This window comes from Anthonomus grandis, chromosome 13 (assembly GCF_022605725.1).
Source record: "Anthonomus grandis grandis chromosome 13, icAntGran1.3, whole genome shotgun sequence".
Taxonomy (NCBI): Eukaryota; Metazoa; Arthropoda; class Insecta; order Coleoptera; family Curculionidae; genus Anthonomus; species Anthonomus grandis.
This window is the reverse complement of record NC_065558.1, coordinates 21,501,203-21,525,696: the sequence shown is the minus strand read 5'-3', so window position 1 is coordinate 21,525,696 and position 24,494 is coordinate 21,501,203. Positions and strand designations below refer to the sequence as shown.

The 24,494-nt window shown below is 34.0% G+C and overlaps 2 protein-coding genes across 3 annotated transcripts in view; both read left to right on the top strand.

The window, feature by feature from the left end:
• The first annotated feature begins 3,298 nt into the window (after window positions 1-3,298).
• LOC126744185 (uncharacterized) lies at window positions 3,299-4,060 on the top strand. Its single transcript, XM_050451544.1, has one exon. It carries the CDS (start codon window positions 3,386-3,388, stop codon window positions 4,058-4,060), a length of 675 nt encoding a protein of 224 aa, XP_050307501.1. The 5' UTR covers window positions 3,299-3,385.
• An 8,456-nt stretch (window positions 4,061-12,516) lies between these two features.
• The window catches only part of LOC126744068 (solute carrier family 2, facilitated glucose transporter member 1-like), a 203,917-nt gene continuing 191,939 nt past the window's right edge, over window positions 12,517-24,494 (top strand). The window contains exon 1 of one of the 2 annotated variants that reach the window (XM_050451412.1): window positions 12,517-12,678. The gene's annotated coding sequence lies outside the window, so the exon portion shown is untranslated. Of the gene's footprint in view, window positions 12,791-24,494 lie in introns of both variants that reach the window. The other variant, XM_050451411.1, reaches the window with a different exon arrangement.

The following is a 24,494-nucleotide window of genomic DNA, read 5'->3' as shown; positions in this document are numbered from 1 at the left end:
TTTAAGCCACATGCTTTATTTTATTATTATGTAGGGCACATGTTCCACAGCGAGGTCTTGGGCCTTTCAGAAACTAGATTAGGAAACTCGAATAAAAAATAAAAAGAATAAAAAATTTCAACATAAAATTTATAGGTGACTTCAAAATGTGGAGTTTTTTCCATGTATGCTCGATACATTTGAGGAATGTTTAAATCAATGTTTAAAAACTCTTTTGAAGACTTTTTTCTTTAATGGAAGAACTTTTGTTTGATGTGTTGCTTAATATGATCACGAATTTCTTGAAAATCTTTTCTTTTGTTTGTATCTTAGGCCCGCTGATCGGTTACCGTATTACGTCCACTTCTCTTTTTAACACGCTTTTATTACCTCGGGTTGCATGTGTGTATGTATTGTATTTAACGGAATCTTTGAGAGACTGAGAGAATAAGGGCTTGCTGAGGTTCCACTATAAGTTACAGAGAGGGTTCCGTTTTTAAAATTTGCATACGAGCCCTGGACTTATTCGTTACGTCACTGGGGTTGCCATATTGTTCACTTGTCAAAGTGACTTAAGGTAACTCTAACAGCAATTGTATACAAATAATTTGATGTTTATATGGTCACTATGAACTGCTGGGATATGAATGCGGTATAAATGATTTCAACCTAAATATTTTTTTTGACGGGTAATAAATTAATCTATCTTGTCACAAGCCTTACTATACTAGAAACATTGGAATATCTGAATAAACTTTTAGAAAGTAATGATTACAAAAATATCCGAGAAATAATTAAATTAACAAAACTTTGCATGTCACAAAATATTGTTCAATACAACAATTCGTATTATGAACAACTTCCTAGGTAGCAGAATGATGTCTTAGGCCCAGTTGTACAAGTAGTGGTTAAGTTCTACTAAACTGCAGTTCTTCGTTGAACATAGTTCAGAGGTTCGTGTGTTGTTCCAGTACAAGTTTAGTTAAACTAGGTTCTATTTAAAGTCTGCAATGGCCACATAAAAAAGAAGAAAAAGAAAAGAAGAACTTAACCTATTCATTAAAATTAATTTACTTTTTATTTATTTATTTACTTTGTTTTTTCTCTGTTGCCGATTATAAGTATTTTTTGAACACAAAAAATACCGTAAATTTCGAAGTGTTGGTTGTTTAAAAGTGTTTTGTGCCGCCTTGCTTCTTGCCAAACCGTTTGGGTCTGCTTATTTGACATGGAAAAATTAGGGCAAGAAAATTTTCTGATTAATTTAGTAAAGAAATACACTGAAAGCATAGAATGTAAGAAAACGGATCACAGCAATAATGAAATTAAAGCAGAGGCCTTCGAGAAAATTTGTCAGGAATTTAACAGTGTTCTCGGAGAGCCCCTTAGAACTGTCACATTTCTAAAAAATAAGTATGAGAATATAAAAAAAGGAATAAGCAAAAATTTATAACAATAACTGCAAGCGAGAGTGATATCCATGAAATATTAGGGGGCCAACTTACAGGATTAACATCAAAATATGACATTGATACTACTGCAGGTTTTTTTAACTTGTTTTAAATCATTTTCAATCTTAAATATTGTTAAATTTTTAGAATCAATTGCTATTCAGATTGAAAGCAAAAATGCTGACGATATTCTGTCTAAAATCTAAAAGTATTTTTAAAGTCTATAAATAGTGTAATTGAACTAATACAAATCATACTTGTCCGTAACCGATGAAATTTGTTCAGAAATTCTATCTACTATGAATCTTCCAGCTTGCTTTTCCAACCTAAATCTAGCCTTAAATTCTTTATCATCCCAAATGTTCAAATGATCCAGTCTATCCCTGTACACCTGTGATGATCTAGGGTGTACAATTTTATTTACTAATTCCAGAAAATTTTCGTCATCCGTAATATCTTCTTAAATCGGATCCATTTTTATATTTATGGTTTGGAAACTAAATCTAGGGTACCTAGTAACTAATAAATTAGCACCTTACCAAACAGAATAATTATTGAAAGGTGGCTGTATTTACATAAATAAAAAATATCAAAATGATATACTAAATATTAATTTAATCTCAAAAATTTGCTTCAACTCCCTTTGAACGCTCCAAATTGGACGTTCAAGATGAACCGCAGGTTATCGTTTGAACCAACATTGTACAACGGATTAATTCCGCTAAACCGGAGATCTTTATGAACTGTTGTTGAACGCCCATTGTGCAACCGGGCCTAAAAGACATAATTTTCTGTACTTTTTGGTCTATATGACGAATCATTTTGACGTGTACGACCTTAAAGTCACGTACAAATGTCACATCCAAAATGACGTCTTAAGAAACTTCGCTGAGACATCCTAAATTAAGGCTAAATGACGTCGATGAGACGTACTAAATAAAGGCTAAAAGACGTCTTAAACGGAACTGAAAAAGACGCCTGGAAGACGTCAATTATTAATATAGGACGACGCTTAAAGATTATTTTAGGTAATTTAAAATGACCATTGAAGACTTATTAAATATAAAAAAAACATTCTTATTTAAATTCAAAATATATATTTATTTATTCATTTGTAAGTATACCAAAATAAAACAAACATTTTCAGTTAATTTTCTTGAGTTCTGCGGTACCGAAATACTGACAAACTTTAATCTTTATATAGGTATTTCGGGCGGACATTCCTCCTGAGTAGTAAATATCACATGTTTTTATAAATATTGTAGTTTTTTACATACACTTATACAGGGTGTCCGCTAATTAATGGTACATGGAAAAACCACAGACTCCTGATGTAAAAATATTACGATTTAACTATATTTACCTATATCCAAAAGTTGATATTAACTGAGATACAGGGTGTTAAACTTAAAACTTTTTTTTTTGTTTTTCCCAATAACTTTAACAAAAGTTAACTTTTTTTCACAAAAATTTGTAGTTAGGGGTTTTTTAGGTCGAGAAATTCATTTTTTTAACAAATTGAGTGTACAATGTAGGGGGCGCTGTCTGCGACATCTTTTTCTCTTTCATAAGGTCATAACTTTTTTGTGCTTAACTGTATTTAAGTTTTTATTGAAAATAATACTTTTTTCATATTTCTTACGTAAAAAAGGTATACTAAGTTGAAGTCGCTCAGAGTTACCGTTTTGGAGATATTTGTATTTAAATTATTTAGTGCACCATGCACTCGACCCCGGCTGAATAATTAATATAATCGGGAAATAATTCGCTTTTTTAAAGTAAGCTATGAGAAAGCAAATGAACTTTAGAGACGCAGTTGTTAGGAAACCGCCATGTTGTTATTGTTTGTTGATTAGTATAAAGTTGTCAGAAAATATTTAATTAGTGTTTTCTGTGATTTTGCATCCAGTTTACTGTTTTGTTTAATTTTTAAATTTTTCGTAAGTTGAGAAACAATGCCGAGGCACAATCTTTTTTCAAATGCCGAAATGAGGGATATGTTGTGTGTATATGCGCAGGCAAATTTTAATGGACGCGAAACTCATAGACGATATTCAGAACTCTATCCAAATCGAAGACAACCTGATTTCAAGATCTTCAAAAATCTTTACGATCGATTAGGAGAAGCAGGTACATTTCGTCCTAAACGGAATTCCGCAGGGCGCCCGAAGGTTATAACTCCAGAACAAGAAGAAGAAATTCTGGTCCGCGTGGCTGAAAATCCGGAAATAAGTGCAAGACATGCTGCTGCGGCAACTGGAGTAGGCAAGTCATCCATTTGTAAAATATTTCACGAAGAGGGTCTTTATCCGTATCATTTCACTCCTGTGCAAAATATATTAGAAAATGATTTTGCGCCCAGGATAGAATTTGCCCGTTTTTGCCGTGCCCAAATAAATGCCGACCCCATGTTTCTGAATGAGATACTATTTACTGATGAAGCAACGTTTACACGTAGAGGCATTTTCAATTTTAGAAATAAACACACATGGGCAATACAAAATCGACATTCAGTACACGAACGTCATTTCCAACATGAATTCAAAATTAATGTATGGTGTGGTATAATCGATAATCATTTATTGGGCCCTTTCGAACTACCGCCCAATTTAAACGGGGAAATTTTTTGACACCTTGAGCTCCTAGACACACATTTACCAGATTTTCTCGATGATATTCCGCTGGACATAAGGCAACATATGTATTTCATGCAAGACACTTCTCTAGAGCTGTCAAAGAGTACCTGAACAACCGTTTTCCTAGTTGCTGGATAGGTCGTGGGAGCCAGAGGCCATGGCCGGCGCGAAGTCCCGATTTTAACCCGCTGGATTTTTGTGAAGTCAAAGTGAATCAGTCGCATAGTTAAGTTTGTTTTCGTTAATGTTATTTTCTTTCAATAGATTTTCTAGTGTCATAGTTATTTTAAATAAAGTTAATTAAATGATAATCCAATTTTTGTCTGCATTATTCTCAATGACTTATACTAAAACATTATTTATGATGTAAAAAATGATTGGTAAAGAGTAACAAGACATTATTGCTTGCTTGAGCTGCTGTACTAAATAATTTGAAGGCAGATATCTCGAAAACGGCGACTCTGAGCGACCCAAAAGTAGTATACCTTTTTTACGTAAAAAATATGAAAAAAGTATTATTTTCAATAAAAACTTAAATACAGTTAAGCACAAAAAAGCTATGACCTTATGAAAGAGAAAAAGATGTCGCAGACAGCGCCCCCTACATTGTACACTCAATTTGTTAAAAAAATGAATTTCTCGACCTAAAAAACCCCTAACTACAAATTTTTGTGAAAAAAAGTTAACTTTTATTAAAGTTATTGGGGAAAAACAAAAAAAAAGTTTTAAGTTTAACACCCTGTATCTCAGTTAATATCAACTTTTGGATATAGGTAAATATAGTTAAATCGTAATATTTTTACATCAGGAGTCTGTGGTTTTTCCATGTACCATTAATTAGCGGACACCCTGTATAAAAAATCTTACGTAACATAAATAAGGCATACTGATAAAAATTAATGCTTTTATTTCTTAACGTAAAATTCCAAACTGTCAAAAATCTAATTAAATCAAATCTAATAACAAAACCTGAAAAGGATCCTTAACAAATAGAACTTATGAAGACTGCACAAAATGACCGCACGTCCATGAACACATGGCAGAAGTAAGTAAAATAGCTATTAAAAAAAATAATTCCTGTCGATATTTAAACCATTATGATATAAAATAATCTACCTATTTTGATCCAATTTGGCCATTTGCTAAGATGGTAAGCATGTTCAATCCCTAAAATGTAAAACAGACACCGAACACAAAAGGAAATACAAACAATTACCAAACCGGGTTGCCGGTCGTCGGTCAGTAGCAATGGTGGGGTAAGCCGGTAAGCGCCAGCGCCACCAATTGCATATCTTATTATAGCCACGTGATCGGTTACTGAATGCTTCCCGCTTCCTTCATTAATACCCAAAGATACCCTCTTTGGGTATTAATGTAATAAAAAAACACAATATTTACGTGTGGTAAAAGAAAGTCATTGTAAATACCACAAAGTAGACGCCAAAACAGTTTCGAAATATTTAGAATTATCTTCATTGTTTTTGCCGAAAGCGACCAATAATTTTAGGAGAATACTGATAGTCAAAGCAAGCAAGTATACAAATTCTAGAAAATTAGAACCACAGGGATTTACAATAATATAACCTAAATATCCTAAATTGGGGCCAAAATGGGGCTCTCGAACAAGATGAACTACTTAAAAACTAAACACTGTCGATAAAAATAATAAGCCAAACGTAAGTAGAACCCTAAAGAAACCCTACGAATCAACTTTAACTACAGAATACTAATAAAACTAGTCCAAAAACTAGGAGAATAATTAACGTATTTACATTTTCATAATACTGCTCTCCTCTCAAGTTTGATCGTCCCGATCAAACATGGGACCACCTGAGTCATGATAGGGCGCTAACCGGACGATGTTTACAATTTTCATCTTCGTTGTCGGATGTCGCTGGATACGGTACACCACGTCGTTGATTCTGGTGACCACATTGAATGGACCTTCCCAACCCTTCTGGAGCTTTGGTGACTTGCCCTTCGTCCTCCGTGGATTGTATAACCAGACTTTATCCCCAGGATTAAAACCGGTAGAATTTGCCTTTATGTCATAACGTGATTTCATTCTGTTACTTTCTAGATGAAGTTTATCCCTTCCTATGAACAATTTGTAAACGCTCTTGTAAATGGTCGACGTACTCCTCAAGGGTTTCAGACTTTTGGGTCTTCCAGTAATAATGTCCAAAGGTAAACGAAGTTCATCACCGTAGACAACTTTTGCTGGACTTTTTCCAGTTGACTTGTGGATAGAAGATTGATATGCCAATAGAAATGGTTGTATACAGGTATTCCAGTCGGTTTGCTTAAAGTTTACCACCATCCTCAAATAGGTTTTAAATGTGCGGTAAAATCTTTCAACCATTCCATCAGACTGAGGGTGTAGTGGGGTTGTACGGGTCTTATTGATTACTAGCAACTGGCATACTTGTTGGAATATTTGTGACTCAAAGTTCCTTCCTTGGTCTGAATGTATCTCTCTGGGTACACCAAATCGACAAATCCACTTGTGGAACAGCACTTCAGCTACTGTCGCTTCTTGGTTTGGAATCGGATAAACCTCGGGCCACTTACTAAAGTAATCCATAGCAACAAGAGCATATCGGTTTCTGGAGCTACTAGTAGGAAAGGGTCCTGCTACGTCTATAGCAATTCGTTCAAAGGGTGCACCAACAAGATACTGCATCATCTTTCCTCTTGTCCGGGTTCTTGGGCTCCTGCTCGACGAACACTGCTCACACTGTTGGAACCAGCGTTCAACATCTTGATGACTGTTCAGCCAGTAAAACCGTTCTCTAACTTTTGCCAAGGTCTTACTAACTCCAAAATGTCCTCCGCCGACACCGCCATGAACAGCTTCAAGAACTTATGAATGAACTTACGTCAGATATGTCTTTTCTTTTCCATCTACGCTCTCCCAGACTCTTTTTAACAATACGTCTTTTATAACCAATGAATTCCATTGAGACCAATAAGCTTTGAGTTATGGAGATTTGTCAAAAATATCTTTCCATTCTGGTTTTGAAATTTCTCGAGATTTTAGTTCGTAAATGAGACCAAATACTGGGTCATCACACCGATCTTGAATTAAACTAGCTACATTCCACTCTTTAGAACTGTGAAGGCCAATACGATTACAACTAAATATCTCTGAATGCTGTTTTGATTCCTTTTTAAAACAATGTTGATATGTTTCAATACAGGGTCTTCTCGATAAAGCATCGGCATTTTGGTGATATTCGCCTTTCCTATGTTCTATTGTAAAGTCATACTCTTGTAATCGTTAAAGCCACCTTGCTATTTGTCCTTCGGGTTTTTTAAACTGAAACAGCCATTTCAACAAAGCATGGTCAGTTCTAAGGATAAATCGTTGACCATACAAATATTTATGGAAATGTTCAATAGCTTTTACTGCTGCCAATAGCTCTCGTCTGGTGACACAATAGTTTCTTTCTGGTTTTGATAACGTTTTACTGAAATAAGCTATCACTTGCTCGCCATCTTCATATTTTTGTGATAGAACGGCCCCAATTCCAACATTACTTGCATCGGTATCCAAAATAAAAGTTTCTCCAGGAATCGGATATGTTAAAATTGGAGATGTGCATAGTACTCTTTTTAACCGTTGAAATGCTTCTTCACAGTCTGTTGACCAACTAAATACCATTTTGTCCTCCGTGAGCTTATGTAGAGGCTTTGCAAGATTAGCGAAATTTCTTACAAATCTTCTGTAATAGGTACAAAGGCCCAGAAAACTTCTTAACTAGTGTTTGTCAGTGGGTCGTGGCCAATTTTCGGTTGCTTCTACTTTATCTGGATCAGCCTTGACACCTTTTTCTGATATTACATGGTCAAGGTATCGAACTTCTTTTTGAAATAAGCAACATTTTTTAGGACTTAGCTTCAGGTTGACCTCTCGGAGTTTAACAAATACCTTTTGAATATTCTTCAAATTATCTTCAAATGTTTTTCCCAGTATGATGACGTCATCCAGATAAACTAAACATGATTCCCAAGTCATTCCACGTAAAACTGTTTCCGTAAGTCTCTCAAAGGTAGCTGGAGCATTGCAGAGTCCAAAGGGCATGACTGTAAACTGCCAAAGTCCTGTTCCAGTCGAGAATGCGGTCTTTTCTTTATCTTCTGGGTGCATCTTTACCTGCCAGTATCCACTCTTTAGATCGAGTGTTGAGAACCATTGTGAACCTGATAGCGTATCCAGGATGTCGTCAATTCTTGGTAGGGACTGTCTTTCTTGGTAATGTCATTCAGTCGCCGATAGTCTACACAAAATCTAGTGGATCCATCCTTTCTCTTCACTAGCACAACTGGAGATGTCCAAGGACTCTGAGAAGGTTCTATCACTCCTTGTGTCCTCATTTCTTGAAGCATTGAGGAAACTTCTCCTTTTTTAGCTATCGGAATTATTTGAGGTGCTTGTATAATCGGAGCATTGTCTCCAATGTTAATTCGATGCTGCACCAAATCAGTTCTTCCCAGGTCATTATTGTGCAAGTAAAACACATCTTGATTTTCTTCAAGAAGACGTCGCAATTTACTACACTGGTCCATGGTTAAATTGGCAGAAGATTCTTCAAATAGGTTTTGTAAACATACAGGAAAAGGTCTGTTTGAATAACGACTTCTATCAGCATTTTTCATGACTGCTACTACTTCGAAGCATACGCCAATGTTCTCTCCTTGTTTCAGGTGTTGATCATATCCTTTTAAATTTACCATTCGAACCAAAACAGTAAATTACCTCTGCGCAGATAACGTCTTGGCTGGAAAAATTTCTTGACCATATAGTTTCTCCCTCTTTTCCTCCAGTTGTAGCATTAACCACCACCTCTGAATTTGCTGGTATGGTAATATCCTTGAATAACTTAACGACTCTGGTATTTACTTGATCTTCATATAGGTGGTGCATAAAAATCTCTTCATTTCTCGTCGCCAATATCCGGTTATATACATCCATTTTAAACTGCTGATCATTCAAAACATCTAATCCTAATATGACATCATCCATGATTTCTGCCACTAGTACTGGCTGTTAGAATGTTGTTAAGCTAATGGTGACTGTAGCTTTATGCAATCCAACAATTGGGATCCTTTTCTCATTTGCAGACTCCAGAATTAAATTGGGTGGTGCTGAAAGCCTACAGTGTGCTACGATGTTCAGCTTCACGATAGTATGACTTGATCCTGTATCCACTACCATCTCACATTCACGGCGGCATATTTTTCCCGGGACTACCAAGCTCTCTCCAGGATGTGGTAGCTGGTTTAGTCTTATGCTTGGTAGCACCCAGCCAGCTTGCGCCCCATAAAGCTGACTAGTTGAAATTTTCGTGGTTCCTTGGATCTCTTAAAGGCTTGGGGCATTGACGTTTAAGCTTCCCCTCCTCATTGCAATTCCGGCATTGCAATGGTCTTTTAGGTTTCCTCGCTAATAATGTTTCAATCTTCTTTAGGCGGTCTTCGAGATCACTTTCTGAAGTTCTGACTTATCTTTAGAGCGTGGTTAGTATCTGGATCTCGAACTCCGTCAATAAAACAATTTATAGAAATTTGTTCTCGGAACTCTGTTGGGGCTGAAGAGTAAGCCAGATTTACTAATCGAGCAACATCGGCCTCAAACTGTTGGAGTCCTTCCTCGGGTTGTTGTTTTCTAGATTTCAATTGAGCCTGGTACACTTGTTGTAGATGGGCTTCACCGTATCTCATCTCTAAGGTGCGCACCAGTACGTCGAAATTGAGCTGATCCTCAGATGGCACCATTCCTAATATTTCTGTAGCTTCTCCTCTAAGGCTTAGCTTAAGATTGATTGTCTTTTCTTCGTTATCCCAGCGATTTCCCCTAGCAGCGGCCTCAAATTGATTCAAATAGGTACTCCATGCTTCTTTGCCGTCGAATTTTGGTGGTTTTACTTTCATCATTGTTTGCATTCCAGGATCGGGATGAAGAGGCGTCCGTTTTACTTTTATCTCTAGTTCTTGGATCTTTTTTTGTACTTGCCCCAATTCTTCTTCTACCGTTGCTTCAAAGTTAGTCATCGATTGTTTCTGATTCTTCTCCAGATCTCCTTTAAGTTGTAAAACCCGTTCCTCTTGTTTTCTGTCTCGTTCCTCCTGCTCCTTTTTAAGATTATCTTTTAATTTAAGTAAGTCATCTTTTATGGTTCGAATTAGGACTTCATTTTCTTTCTTTAGGTCATCTTTCATGGTCCTTATCAGGTCTTCATATTCCTTCTTCAGGTCAGGTTTAATTGTCTTTAGTAAATTTTGTTGTTTCTTGTCTCGCTCTTCTTGTTCTTCCCTCTGTTTGCGGTCTCGTTCTTCTTGTTCTTCCTTCTGTTTACGGTCTCGTTCTTCTTGTTTACGGTCTCGTTCTTTTTGCTTGCGGTCTTGTTTTTCTTGTTCTTTCCTCTGTTTACGCTCTCGTTCTTCTTGTTCTACTTTTTGCTCGTCAAACTTTCTTAATAGCAGCTCCATCAATTTCTCGGTCTCCATCTTGGCCTGACTTCTTGTTAAAGGCATCCACTAAAATGAGCTTCCAAATATCCCACTTCTGACACCAATTGTAACGAAAATCGGGAACACACTTTTATTGTCAAAAACACTAACCTAACTCGCCTTGACTGTCGTTTAATTGTTCCCAAGGTAAAAACTGACTAAACAATTAAAACTGAATGAATTGTCACGAAGCACGTCCTTTTTAAAACCCGATGGAACAGTTTTGAAATATTTAGAATTATCTTCATTGTTTTTACCGAAAGAGACCAATAATTTTAGGAGAATACTGACAGTCAAAGCAAGCAAGTATACAAATTCTAGAAAATTAGAACTACAGGGATTTACAATAATATAACCTAAATAACCTAAATTAGTGCCAAAATCGGGCTCTCGAACACAATGAACTACTTAAAAGCTAAACACTATAGATAAAAATAATAAACCAAACGTAAGTAGAACGCTAAAGAAACCCTACGAATCAACTTTAACTACAGAGTACTAATAAAAAAAGTACAAAAACTAGGAGAATTATTAACGTATTTACATTTTCATAATAATATGAAAGAAACAAATATTTTTAGATGCATAACTAGTGTAACCTCTATTTTTAACATATATAACATACAATGGCTAGCATGCATTTCTTGGTACATCGTTTGATCTCATTTTGTCTGATTTAGTAAAGAAAAAGGAACAATTAAAACAATTGCTAGGGTCAATGGTTATGACGATGTGATTATTTATAAGCTGATTAAAAGAATTAAGTTTAAAGTTAATCGTAAAAACTGCACCACATTTCAAAAAGATAAAAATAAGCAAACTATCATTGTAATAGCATATGACAAAAGACTTTGATGGGGTTTTGAAAGACTTAGGTCTAGGAATAGTCTGCCAAAGTTTAGTCAAGTTGAGAATGTTTTAGGGATCCCAAAAGATAAAATGAAGACCATAATGAAAAGTCCGGAATCTATGAGATTAAACGATTGTGATAAGAAGTACATAGGACAAACAAGACGATCAATTTATGTCAAATTTAAAGAACATATAGCTCATGTGAAATATGGAAGAGTTGAAAAGTCAAGTTCAGCTGAACATGTTTTAAATGCTGGCCACTCTGTAGATTAACTTAAAATTATTTAAACCAGATAATAATAATCAAAAATTAGACGTATCCGAAAATTAGGCAATATTCAAAAATGAAAAAGGTCGAATTCCTTATAGTCAAACTTATACTTTTGTTAGTGTCTAAACTCTGTTCAATCATACTTTACTGAATTTTTAGCTCTTTTAGTTACATCTTTAGTATATAAGGTAACTTGTAAGTTTTAGTTTAGTTTTAATCTTTTCCCGAAGATGCTAACGTCGTTAGCAAAACACGTGTCGAAAATAAAAAAAGAGTTTTAGTTAGTGGTAACACTATTTTGTAATTCGAGTGTCACACCAAAGTCTCCAACCATAGGACTACCTTTAATAATTTATACTTATATTCACTAAAAGTGTGAAAATGTATATGGAACAAAGTAGTAATCAATTAATTACAACTAACCCATTTCAAAAATCTAGCCCCTTTTGCCAAGTTAACATTTCTATGTTTTCATTCAACGAGTTTCATTAGCGAGAGTTATTTTACGTAATCGTATTTATATACCAATTGTTTGAATTGTTTTATTAATATAATATTGATTATGTTTTTAGAAGCAACTAGTACTATGTACCATCAATATTTTATAAAAATTTTCGAACATTTATTAATGTTGTAAATATCATAATCATTAAAGAAATGATTTCTATTTAGATCATTTCGTTGGAATAAATAGTGTTTATAATATACTGCCGAAAAAAAGCTGGTCGTCTTAATAACAGGCGTCCACCGTGACGTCACCCAACGGCGGTTAAAAATAAATAATATCTCGTGGACGTCGCGACGCACGTATGGATCTGCCTTTCGAAATTTTGCCTTTGAGGGGTCACTCAGTCGTGAAATAAATTAACGAACAGTATATGATCTGAGACTATTGATGTGATTTAGAAAGAAAAAAAAGATTTATTGCTTAAAGCTTGAGAACTTTTTAGACAATATATTTTTGAGGGCGCAACAGGTATTCTAAATACTAGTGTGACCTTGATTTTTATTGCATAACGTGTTTTCGTTCTTGTCCGTTGGTGTTTGTTTTACGGTTTGGTTTTGGTACGGTTTAGTGTCAAGTGAAGGTAAATATTTCCCTTATACATTTATTGCAAAATGTTTAATTGCTTGAATTCTCTTAGTCCAACATACTCAGTTAAATTTAATATTGCATTGCAACCATTGTAATACAATATCAAATTTATTTGTATTACATACATACTAAGTTTTAAAAATTTGAGTTATACCTTAACCTTTTTGAATCATAGCGTTAATTTTTATTAAAATCACATATTAGTGAGAGATGGTTGTAATATACTGTTTAGACTATAATTTATTTAGTCGCCGCGCCAGCCGCATGATGTAAATTTAATATTTTATTACAGGCGGCATATTAAGTTTTATAAACAGTCTTAGCTTTATAAACAGAGTTATTAGATTTTAATTTCTTAAAACCGCTTATTCAATTTCCTTACTAAAGCCGACAAATAGTACAAAGATCCTCCTATAATCAAAAATACAACGTTTCATTATGTAAGCATTTTACACAGCCACATTCTCCACTCCATCCATTTTTTTTTATACATTCACACTTTTAACTTTAGGCCAACAGGTCATTAAACAGTATATAACACAAGATTCGGTTAGAATCAGAATTTTACTTTGTAAAATTTTTATTTGTATATTTTGTACAACAATAACAGAATTGTACGGTTAGTGCAGTGCTTTATTTCATTCTTCTAATTACACTTATTTACCGAAAAATTGGTGTTTTATTGAAGAAAAAAAATCACAACCCAGAATACCGTGTGTGGAAAAGCCCATACACAAAACATATACTAATACAAGGTTTATTTTGGAGCCTTTCAGGTTTTTGCTTCTATACTACGTTAATGGGATTTCCTATGGCGTACCGAGTAGTGTGTCAGTATGCGGATGACCCATCTCGAGAGTCCATAGAAAAACACAGTTATTTCGTTTTTTTTCCAAAAATAGATAAATAGATTCTAGAATGTGATTAGATGCGATTTTTGAGCGTCTATCTGGATCTTCAATTCTCTATACAATCTTTTATGCAGATACTCGACAATTTGTTATTTGTCTTTTTTGGCGAGTATGCCTGGAGGGTTCAAGGCACAAAAATAATTTTAAAATGCATATTGGGAGTATCACGGTTAATGCTAGGGTTAGGCGTTTGTGGAAAACGAGACGTTAGATTTTTTTTTTTGGCAACGTAGGTATTTACTAGTTATTTAACGATTTAAAATATTTTTAGCGATGCTGAGTTGCCGTTAATACTAAAAAGTAGCATGTTGTTTGATATTTCAAATGGATCATCTTGTATACGTTAGGATTTTTAGATATGTAATTGCAATCTGAATCTTTTTTTACTAATATTGTCATATAACCATCTCTAATAGTTTTTGAATTAATAATATTGCCCATTATCCATTATTTTTGTTTAAAACATTCGTCTAATTAAACCTTTTTTATCAGCATTCGTAAAAACTTAAAATCTAGGTGAAACGCCTCAACATCCTCTATATTGATTTTGTTTTGAGCCATGAATTTGGATCGCTTAAAATTCGTGAAATAAAACGAAATTAACAAAAAAGAGCAGTTACATGCAGGAGATTTTAATGAACAATTTCCCAATATTTAGAGGCAATCCATAAATTACGTAACGCAATTTACAAGCTTTTTTGACCCTTCCTTTCCTCCTTTGTCACATCTGCTTCAACTCCCTCTCCCCTCCTTACGGTTAATATAACGCCACAATAGAAAAATTTGAGCACATATACATTTTGATGGTTTTCGTATAATTTATTATTTATTAATAAATAATTATTTTTTATTTAATAATTTATAGAGGGCCGCCATACGGATCATGCCGTTTACAATTTCTTGAATGATCTACATGTCCAAATAAATAGCGGCAGTCTTTTGTGAATTTTTAAAGGCGTTTGAGGCGTAGCATATTCTTGGTTCCGTTGTTATCTGGAGAGTCATCATCAGCGAGATTTTGTGGGCTCTGAGATCTTAGAAAATCACGAGATAACCTGAGAGTACCACAGTAGCACTGTACCATAGGCATCAGTTCTGGGTCCAATTCTTTTTCTTTTGTATGTCAATGATCTTACAAATCTGGACATTGAGGGAAGAATTACCTTATTTGCCCTTGACACCACAATTCTTTGGCATAGATTAAATAATGAGTCCTTGCATCTAACCCTGATAATGGACCTCCAGAGTATACGGGACTGGTTTGACTCAAATAATCTGTCATTGAACTTCAATAAGACCAAAATCCTGACGTTTAGGGGTAAGCTTGGTGATGTCTCCATTGGCGGTAATCAAGTTGCTGAACACTTTAGCAGCAGATTTCTTGGTGTAATTCGTGATAAAAATCTTAAATTTACTAATCATGTAAGATCAAGTATCAGCTGGTTACTTTGCCGATAGGGTTAACTGAAGAGCTTGGTCCGGAGATGGGTAGGACTGTATATTTTGCGCTTGTCGAGTCTCGTCTTCGCTACGGTATATGTTTTTGGGGAAATGCTAGCAATTATCTTATCCAGTCGCTCTTTGTATTGCAAAAGAGGGCTCTGAGGTATATTTGCATGGCAAAACCTCGGGATTCCTGCCGCCCTCTATTTGCTCGAGAAAACATTCTAACAGTCAATAGTCGAATTCGGGCATTGCCCAAAAAATATACGCAATTCTAGTTTTGAGCAAGAAATATTTCCCAAACCCGAAAAAAATATTTTATACGACTTTTGAGCATTATAAAATAAACAAAACTAGTTTTGCGCAATTTAAAATGCACAGAACTAGTTTCGAATATTTCTAAATGACCAGCTCTAATTCTGCTTTTTTTGTTCAATTAGCGCCAGCATCGGAATAAATTAGTTATAAAGTTGGAAATGGTATTTAAATTTATTTTATTTAAATTAAAAATATTCTAACAAATACAAAATCATATAAATAATTATTCTTTGGTAAGTATCCAGTTAATTTAAAAATATTATTTATTTAAATAAGAGCTTAAATGATGACATTTAGAATTACAGAGGACATTTTTAATTTTTCAAGAGCATGATCTGCTAATATACTTTTTAATGCACAAACATGAAATAAATCCTTGTTTAGACCCTGATATATTGGATGATGCTGTTCTAAGTGATATTTCTTTGTCGCCAAAATTGTTGTTCTCTATAAAAATATTATTATCAGCCAACTGAAACTTGTTTCTTCAACAATGTTTTTGTAAAATTTCAGACTTTGTTGCTAATTTGTAAAACCCATCATCAATTGATTGAACAACTGCCATTATACTTCGTGGTGCTAATCTGCCACGATCCACGTTTGGTATGCGTATAAGGACATTGTCGCCAGCTGAGGCTGGTTTAAATTTTTTATTCGAATGTGCGAGCATTAAATTGGCTTGTACTTCCAAACCTCTTTTAGCGTTTTCACGATTCGTAATTATATCGCAGGAACGTTGGCAAAGAAAAGATTGAAACTCTGATTTCAATTCGTTGTTAACTTTTAAAATGCTGCAGGCAGCATGAATTTTTCCTTTGCACTTTGAGCAATTTTCCACGATGGTATTAGGCTTTTGACACACAGTACATAATGAAAGTTCATTTTCGTTTCTCGTGTTTTTAATGGCTATATTAACTTTAGAAATTTCTTCTTCTCCTTTTTCTCTATCTTGAATAAAATCCTGCACTTCACTATCCGCCATATTTTTTAAATCGATAATAGAAAGTTGCACTTCGGTATCATCCATATTATCCTTGTTGACTATAAGAACTTGTACTTTACTATTTGCCATACGTCATCTTCAACCTTTTCGGTTTCATCTATAGATCCTATAGTATTTTGAAGTTCGTTGCTTTCATTTAACAGTTTTTCGAGATCGTCTTCAGTTTCCAAAGAAGCAACTAAATCTTGGCGCAAGTCAGTATCCTTTAAACCATTTCTCTGAGCGCAACCAAACATAGCCTCGTATGGAGATCGCTTAATTGACTGTGGTCGCTTCTATTTTTTTTTTGACTGGACGAAACACAGTCCATCGGCCCAGTGTTTTGTATTTTCATCGGTCATCCAACATATAAGAGCATCTCGCACATCTCTGTTACACCGTTCCACAGAACCTTGACTCTGTGAGTGGCGCGTTTTTCCATGAACGATTTTCAAATGTGGCCACTGGCATTTTAAATTATTAATGACCTGATTGGAAAATTCACGGCCATTATCAGAATGAAGTATTGACGGAGCTGCAAATAAACAAAAAATGTCTATTAGGTTTCTGGCAGTTTCTACAGCAGTTTTACTTTTCATTGAGCGTAGAATACAAAACTTAGTCAAATGGTCTTGCTAGTTCAAGATGAATTTGTAGTCTCCATCTGGGTCGGTCTGCATATCAATAAGATCAACTTGTTTTTCGGTTTTCCATATTCAGCCACTTGCATTCAGAGATTAAATGAGAGACATGGTTACATTTACGTATTCCATACAAAACTCTACAGCATGCATTTTGTATTTTTGGAATTTTATATTTATCCTCCGCAGTTAGACAAGGCTCGTACAGAAAGTCACAATAATTAAAATGCGATAAAACAAGGCTATCACACGGCATCTTTTTTAGTGGAAAGTTTAACAGTTGTCGGTTGTTATAAATTAATTTAAGAACATAAAATTCTTTTTTAATAGTCTTCCGTACATGTTCATGAAATCTTAAATCCTCATCCACTATTAAGCCCAAATTTTTTGCACGAGATACAAAGGATAAACTTGTGGCGCCAATGTGTAGATTTAACGACTTTTTTACCATGTCTTTTTTGGTTTTACTACCAAAACACAATAAATTTGTCTTGTTGGGATTTAAGTTAAGATTATGTTCGTAAGTTAATTGATTAACTATATTAAGATCCGAGTTTATTTTTCCGGCAGTTTCCTGAGTATCTTGAGGATTGAAAGAAAAGTAGAGTGTCATCAGCATAGGCATGTGTACTACAAAACAAAGGAGCAGCGATAACCTCTATTGTGTAAATAATAAATACGAGCGGGGATAAAATAGCACCCTGAGGTACACCAGATTTAATCGAAATGTTATTTGATACTGAGTTACCTAAACTGATCTTTTGTGATCTGTCTCGAAGAAATGAAATGATCTCTCTCGAATATGTCAGTCAGGTCCAGATAATCTTCATCTAACCACTCAACTCGATCATTCTTCAAAACAGCCATAATTTCTCTTTGTTTTTGCTGCAATACGGACAGGTTAAGTATCTTTTTACTAAAATTTAACGTTTTTATTCTTCTTGTGCACAATTTGATCTGGCAGGATTTGTCGTTGATTTCTCTTTATACGGATGGACAAAGAAAATCGTATGGAAAAATATCTGGCAGATCAACTGAAGACATGTTTTGCAATTTTAAATTTTTATTAACAAAAAGTGATGCGAATTTAGCCTTAGAAGAGTTTTCCAGTGCAAGAGGTGGAGAGAGAAATCGTTCCGGCGTTATGTTGGATAATGAGCTATGTGGTTTCAAACAATAATGCGAACTATTATATTTCACAATCTACTTAAAATACTAGCTTGTCCTTGCGTGCTCCAACATCCAAACTTCAATTTTTGATAAAATGCTGCTTCGATCTATTTCAGAATTTTCCGGCTCGATGTATTTAGCTACAGTGGCAAAAGTTATTTTTCAAGTTCTAAATCTATAGTTTTCGATTTGAATCAACATCATTTCCATAATATTCATGGGGTAAGATTAAACCAGCGAGTTCGTTGCTTAAAGGTGCTTCTTTCGACTCTGTTGAAGGCGCTTCTTCCAGGAGCGTTGGCGGCCATAAATATGGCGTCAAGGTTATACGACAAAAAATGATGAATGCTTATAAATAAATTACTTTTTGATCGCGGGGATTTTCATCCGGGCCGCCGTCAACAGTTATTATAAATATATTGGAATTTTGCTATAATATCAAAGTCTTCCAAGGTTAGGATGGTTTCAAAATCCAGTGCATGAGAATATGCAATCGACGAAGAATGGTTGCCCGATCTTATCGCTATAAAAGTAGGCAATGAATAACCTACAGTACTGATATCTCCATTCTTATTTTGTTTTAAAACAATTCCTGCATAGACAGACGGGATTAGTTTGTTTATCGGCCATAACCCAGTCATGATCAGGCAAAGAGACTTTGTATTCGACGTAAATGACAATAGGAGATTGACTTGCTGCTATTAAACTTATAGGGATGCGAGACTCATCATCTTGGCTCAAAAATCAAATTTCGTTGGGTCCAAGAATTAACGCTATTTCTTTCAAATGATTTATGGTTATTTTACAATGTGTGAAATTATCGGCTCCTCGTTTTCATTCTGCCTTGTTTCACAGATCTTTTCTTTTTAATGCTGTTTCGGTGGATAATGAACTTTCTCGCATTTTCTCACGTTACAGATGATCTCCTTATAATTTAAAGAGAAAATGTGTACATTGTTTTTCTTCTTTTTTAGTTTTATGTCAATGCTTATTATCCAACTCAAGATAGATTTCATGGATTTCACGGGTTTTCTATTATCTTTCTATAATTGCTCTTCATGTAATTTGGTATATATTTTTGTTCATGTAATTAGAGGTTAAGTTGATTAGCCCTAGGCTAGACTTCGCCTTTGTCCATTTTGGTATAATAAAGACATTATTTATTTATTTATGTAATTAAAGACATAGTAAAATTTGACACTCTTGTCGGTAAAATCTGACTCTCTGAAGTTCTAATAAAGGACAACTTTTATTTAAACCTAAAACATTAATGTTTAAGTCGCCTAGTAAGAAAAGAGAATCATATACTATATAAAAATCGACTAAAATGGTATCTAAATGAGAGTAAAATAAGTTTAAATCGCCTTTGAGTGGTCGATATAAGTTGCCAATAAGGATTTTTTTGCCACGATCTTGACGCCCAATGTTATAGTTATCTAACTTGATTTCTTTATTGATATCGGCGTGTAGCCAGGACTCCAAGACCCCAATTACATCATACTAAAAGTTTGACGAAATATGCGCACATGAAAACATTTATTTTTTTAATTTACAATGGTAAAAAATATAGGTAAAAATAAGGAAAATAAATAGGGATAGTGGGAAAAGGAGTTAGAAAAAGTATATGTTCCTTAATCTGTAAAGTTTTTTAGAGAAGCAATAAGTTTAAGCCTAATAAGTCGCTCATTACTTAGTTACATAAAGATAAAGAAATGAAAAGAGTGAAAAAGAAAAGCATGAAAAGAGTGAAAAAAATTAACAAATGTTTTAAACCGAAGAAATATAAGAAAAAGTATAGACATACATTTTACAAAAGTAAATTTTACTTTTATTCAGACATTTTCAGGCAAGTGTGTAAATGGCGAATGCACCGGACTAGACTTCAAATAAAATTTCTTTCTACGATATACCAGACCGAAAACAGACTTTCATATTTTTTTCTTGTTAAATCAAGGTCGTATTTTGTGTTATTGTTCATGTTCTTAAATATTTCTTTATTTACACGTTTTTTCTATTATAAGAGATAATTAAATTACTTAGCTACTTAGTAGCAGGCGACTCATGGTTATTTTCACAGAACACAAATATAGAGAAATGCGTGTTGCCTAATGAACAGACAGAAATTCTGTTGACAGCTTTATTGACGTTGTCGACAAAGACGGGGGCAACCATCTTGGGTGGCGTGTGCCGGGAAATTTAGACCTGATCTATCGCGCGATATTTAAATTTCAAGTAATTTTCAGAATTACAAAATTTGATGCGTTAACTGACGAGTGATGAGATATATTTAAATAGAATTTTATTTTATTTTAAAATTAACAATACGCTTATCAACTTAGAAATACCCACCTTTAATTAAAATTGTTAATTTTAAATGTTGAGCAAAAAATAAGCATCTGACATCTGATCACTTTAATCAATCAATCATCCCTCATCACTTTAATCAAGAATAAACACATCAACTAAAATATTATTTAATTTAAATTTGGTTCTCAAGAGATTGCTTATTTAGGACATTTAAGATATTTAGCTATAGATACTTACCAAGAATTATAAATAAGCATAATGGGTATGTGAGCAAATTTTAAATAAAAAAAAAACAAAACTAAATTGTCTTTTAAATATTTTATTTTAAGATGAATTAAAATAAATTTAACAAAGGGTTTTAAAATGCATAAAAATAATTACAATATATGTAAGTATGGTATTAATAAGACCTTCTATGTAAAAAATAGGATTGTTGCAGGTATAAAGCAAATTTTAACTGAAAATCCCAATTTCTGGATTGAAAAAAAATTACCTGCTTTTTTTGTTTCCATAAGTGTATAAAACATTATAAGAAACATGTAACAAACATACCTAAATAAAAAATTAAACATATATAATTTTTAACCATCTATACAATTGTAACATAATAATATATATCCACATATTATGGAAAACAAAAAATAAACTCTTATAACAACAAAAACTGAACCTCTCTTGAAATAAATCTGGCTTCTCATTGTAAATAAGTTAATTAATAATGACTAGATATAACACAAATACACATGTATAAGTTAATATGCAAGTTTTTTTTTTTAGCATAAGCAAATAAAAACTAAATAAGACTTTTGATGTTTGGTTAGTCACAATCGGGTAAAGATGTCACAAGTCAGTGTGGTTGTCTCCAGTAAGTATGGAACATGAAACATAAGAAAACAGATTAAGACAGTATATTGTGTATACAATATTATATTCTAATTGGTTTAAAATTAAATATCCTAATAAGTATTTTATCCTATCTTCATGTATTTTGGATCATTAGGATGATTACAATAAAGATATTATTAGTAAATATTGATTACCACAGTAGTTATGATTACAACTAAGGCTCTAAATAATACTTTAAAGGATTTTATATTAGTTTATAATTTTACTTTAAACAAATAACATGATTTTAATTATGGGTCAGTAAATAAAATAGAACTGTAAAAAGCATAGCATTTAACCCTTAACAACTATTCCAAAAAAAAAAATCGCAACAACTATTGATGGGTCAGTATAATCCACTGTATTATTTATTCAAAAAAAGGTAACGAAACTTACAACGTATTTTCTAACATAAAAACAAAAACATTTTAACAAAAAAAACTTACTTAGTGCAGTTAGGACAATTTTTTACTCTGCACATTGTTGACAAATAGGCTTTTTACAATTATTGCAAACAGTATTTGTTTTTCGGTCATTTGACCATGGGTATATGGCACATCTTTTTCGCTTTGACGTTGTTCTATCAGTGAGTGGCACAGGAGGTTCTGGAATCTCAGTGTGAAATATATTGGAGCCAATTTCTCGAACCTTTCGAGGTACCTTTGTATTTCCTAGTCTTTTTATGATGAACGGCTTGCATAACGATACCCCTAGCCGCTTAAGAAAATCATAGCGCGTAATTTTTGTTTCATTAGATGCCCAGTTATATAAAACATAACTATTAATTCCAGCAATATTCAATATTGTATGAAATAATGCCATTGGCCAACGTCTTGTTCTGCGCGAAGTAGAATAATTTGCGCATTTTTCGTCAAGAGCATCAACTCCTGCTTTAGTCCCATTGTAGTACTCGATTATATCTGGTTTCAATAAAATTTCATTTATCTAATTATCGTGGTGCATACTTGATACTAATATAACTGCTTTATTAGTTGTTGGAACAAATGATACCATGGTAATCGCCGGAGAAAAACCAAACAGTGAACTTTTAGGTTGTCGCTTATGGCTGTGTTGAAATTCTGGTGGTATTTGACGTTTATTTTTTTTAGAGTTACATAACTAAACTAATTATTCAGCAGCTCATTTACTATCTCAATTGAAGAGTACCAGTGGTCAGCGGTTACATTGCGGTTGGTACCCATTATGCGCTTTGTCAAACGAAGCACAACCTCCAAAGGATTCGAAAAACGTTTTTCTTTAGGGGCCCGATCTCCAATTTGGGCACCTGTATATACTTCGGCGTTCAACATATAGTGGGTCTTTGAATCCGCCAGAATTTGTACTTTCAAGCCATACTTAGCTGGTTTACTAGGGATGTACATACGGAATCCGCATCTGCCCCTAAAGGGTACCAACATCTCATCTAGGGTAACATTATCACCAGGGTTATACATCTCTCGTGCGTTATCATAAATTTCAATACATTTGTTATTAAAAACTTCTGAAATCGGCGCCAGTTTGTCCAATTTGATCCTTTCCTTCCTGGTTTGTAAATCATCAAAGCGTAAACAACAAAGCAAAAAAGAAAATCTTGCAAGGCTCATTGTAGCTCTAAAAATGTCTCTTCCTGTTCCATCAGTACACCACATTGACCTTAGATCCTCATGACCAGACTTGAATAAGCCTTGAAGATATAACAAACCAAAAATGCTTTTAGCTCATCTTCACTTGTTTTGGCAATAAAGGTTGGCTGAAATTTTCTTCTGGCAGCCCTACGTCTTTTGAAACTTTTATATTTGGCCTGACACAGTCCAATTTTTATATTTGTAAATTTACAAACTATCTTTAGGATCTTATCATTTATAAGTAAGTTCCATGCTGACTCAGGTGACTTGGGTGGATTGGACAATGCAAAGTCCTTCAAACCTGGTTTAGTCTAAATAACGTTATGAGCTGCTCTTCCACGTGTTGCTGCTCCTTTTGACCATCTTGTTCCATCCTTTCCAACCCAAGACGTAAAATTAATTAGAGGTTGATCTTCCTCAGAATCATCATTGCCAGAAACCCCAGAAGCCTCACTCAGAGAATCATGTTCACTAAATAGCTCGCAGTCCTCTTCAGAATCATCGCTTTTATCTCCATCCTCCGCAATTTCCAAGGGCACATTGGCGCCATTTTCATCATCCGTGAACTTATTAGTTTCATCTACGGTTTCGAGGTCCTGCCAAAAATCGTCATTTTCTATAATGTCTAAAAGCTCCGCATCCGTGTATAATTTGGAATCCATTTTTATGGATAACTAGATTACAAAAATTAAAAAATAATTATTTCATAAAGTGCTAAATTGAAAATATTTATAACGCAACAACTACCGCTGGGTCACTTTGACCCATTTTCGTAAATTCGACCACAACGAAGTTGCATTCCTGCGTAGTTAATGTGCTACTAAAAGTAAACAATAGGGATGTACGATCCAAATCGATTTTATTCAAAGATCGATCTATTCCCCCAAAAAATCGAAGATCGATTCCTAAATTATCTTACAAGTTTATTAGTAAAAATAACAGAAATACAGTTATAGGAAAAATAAAGGAAGCTCCAACTAAGCGTGCATAATTTAGTTTTTATCTTACTATGTTATGGCGCTTTCAATTTTAAAGGAATTGGAAGCGAGGAATTTTTGCCTGGGAGACACAAAATTGCAAATCTGCTTGAAGACAAGTATACTGTTTTGTCCAATATCATTAAAAATGAACCTAAAAATGTGGAATTTCTATGTATGACATGCGATGTTTGGACCGAGACTATGTCAACAACTAGCTTCTTGGGAGTCACTGTTCATTATTTAGATAAAGAAAATAGTAAGTCTATTGGTATTGGTGTAAAAGAACTTAGTTCTAATCATACTGCACAATATTTAAGCGAATGTTTGCAATCTGTTTGTCTAGAGTGGAAAATTGACTTGTGAAAAGTAAGTGCTATTATCACTGATAATGGGGCGAATATTACCAAATATGTTACTGATACTTTTGGTAAAAA

Coding starts and splice junctions, on each gene's coding strand:
- LOC126744185 (XM_050451544.1), top strand. CDS start 3,386: ATGCCGAGGCACAATCTTTTTTCAAATGCCGAAATGAGGGATATGTTG.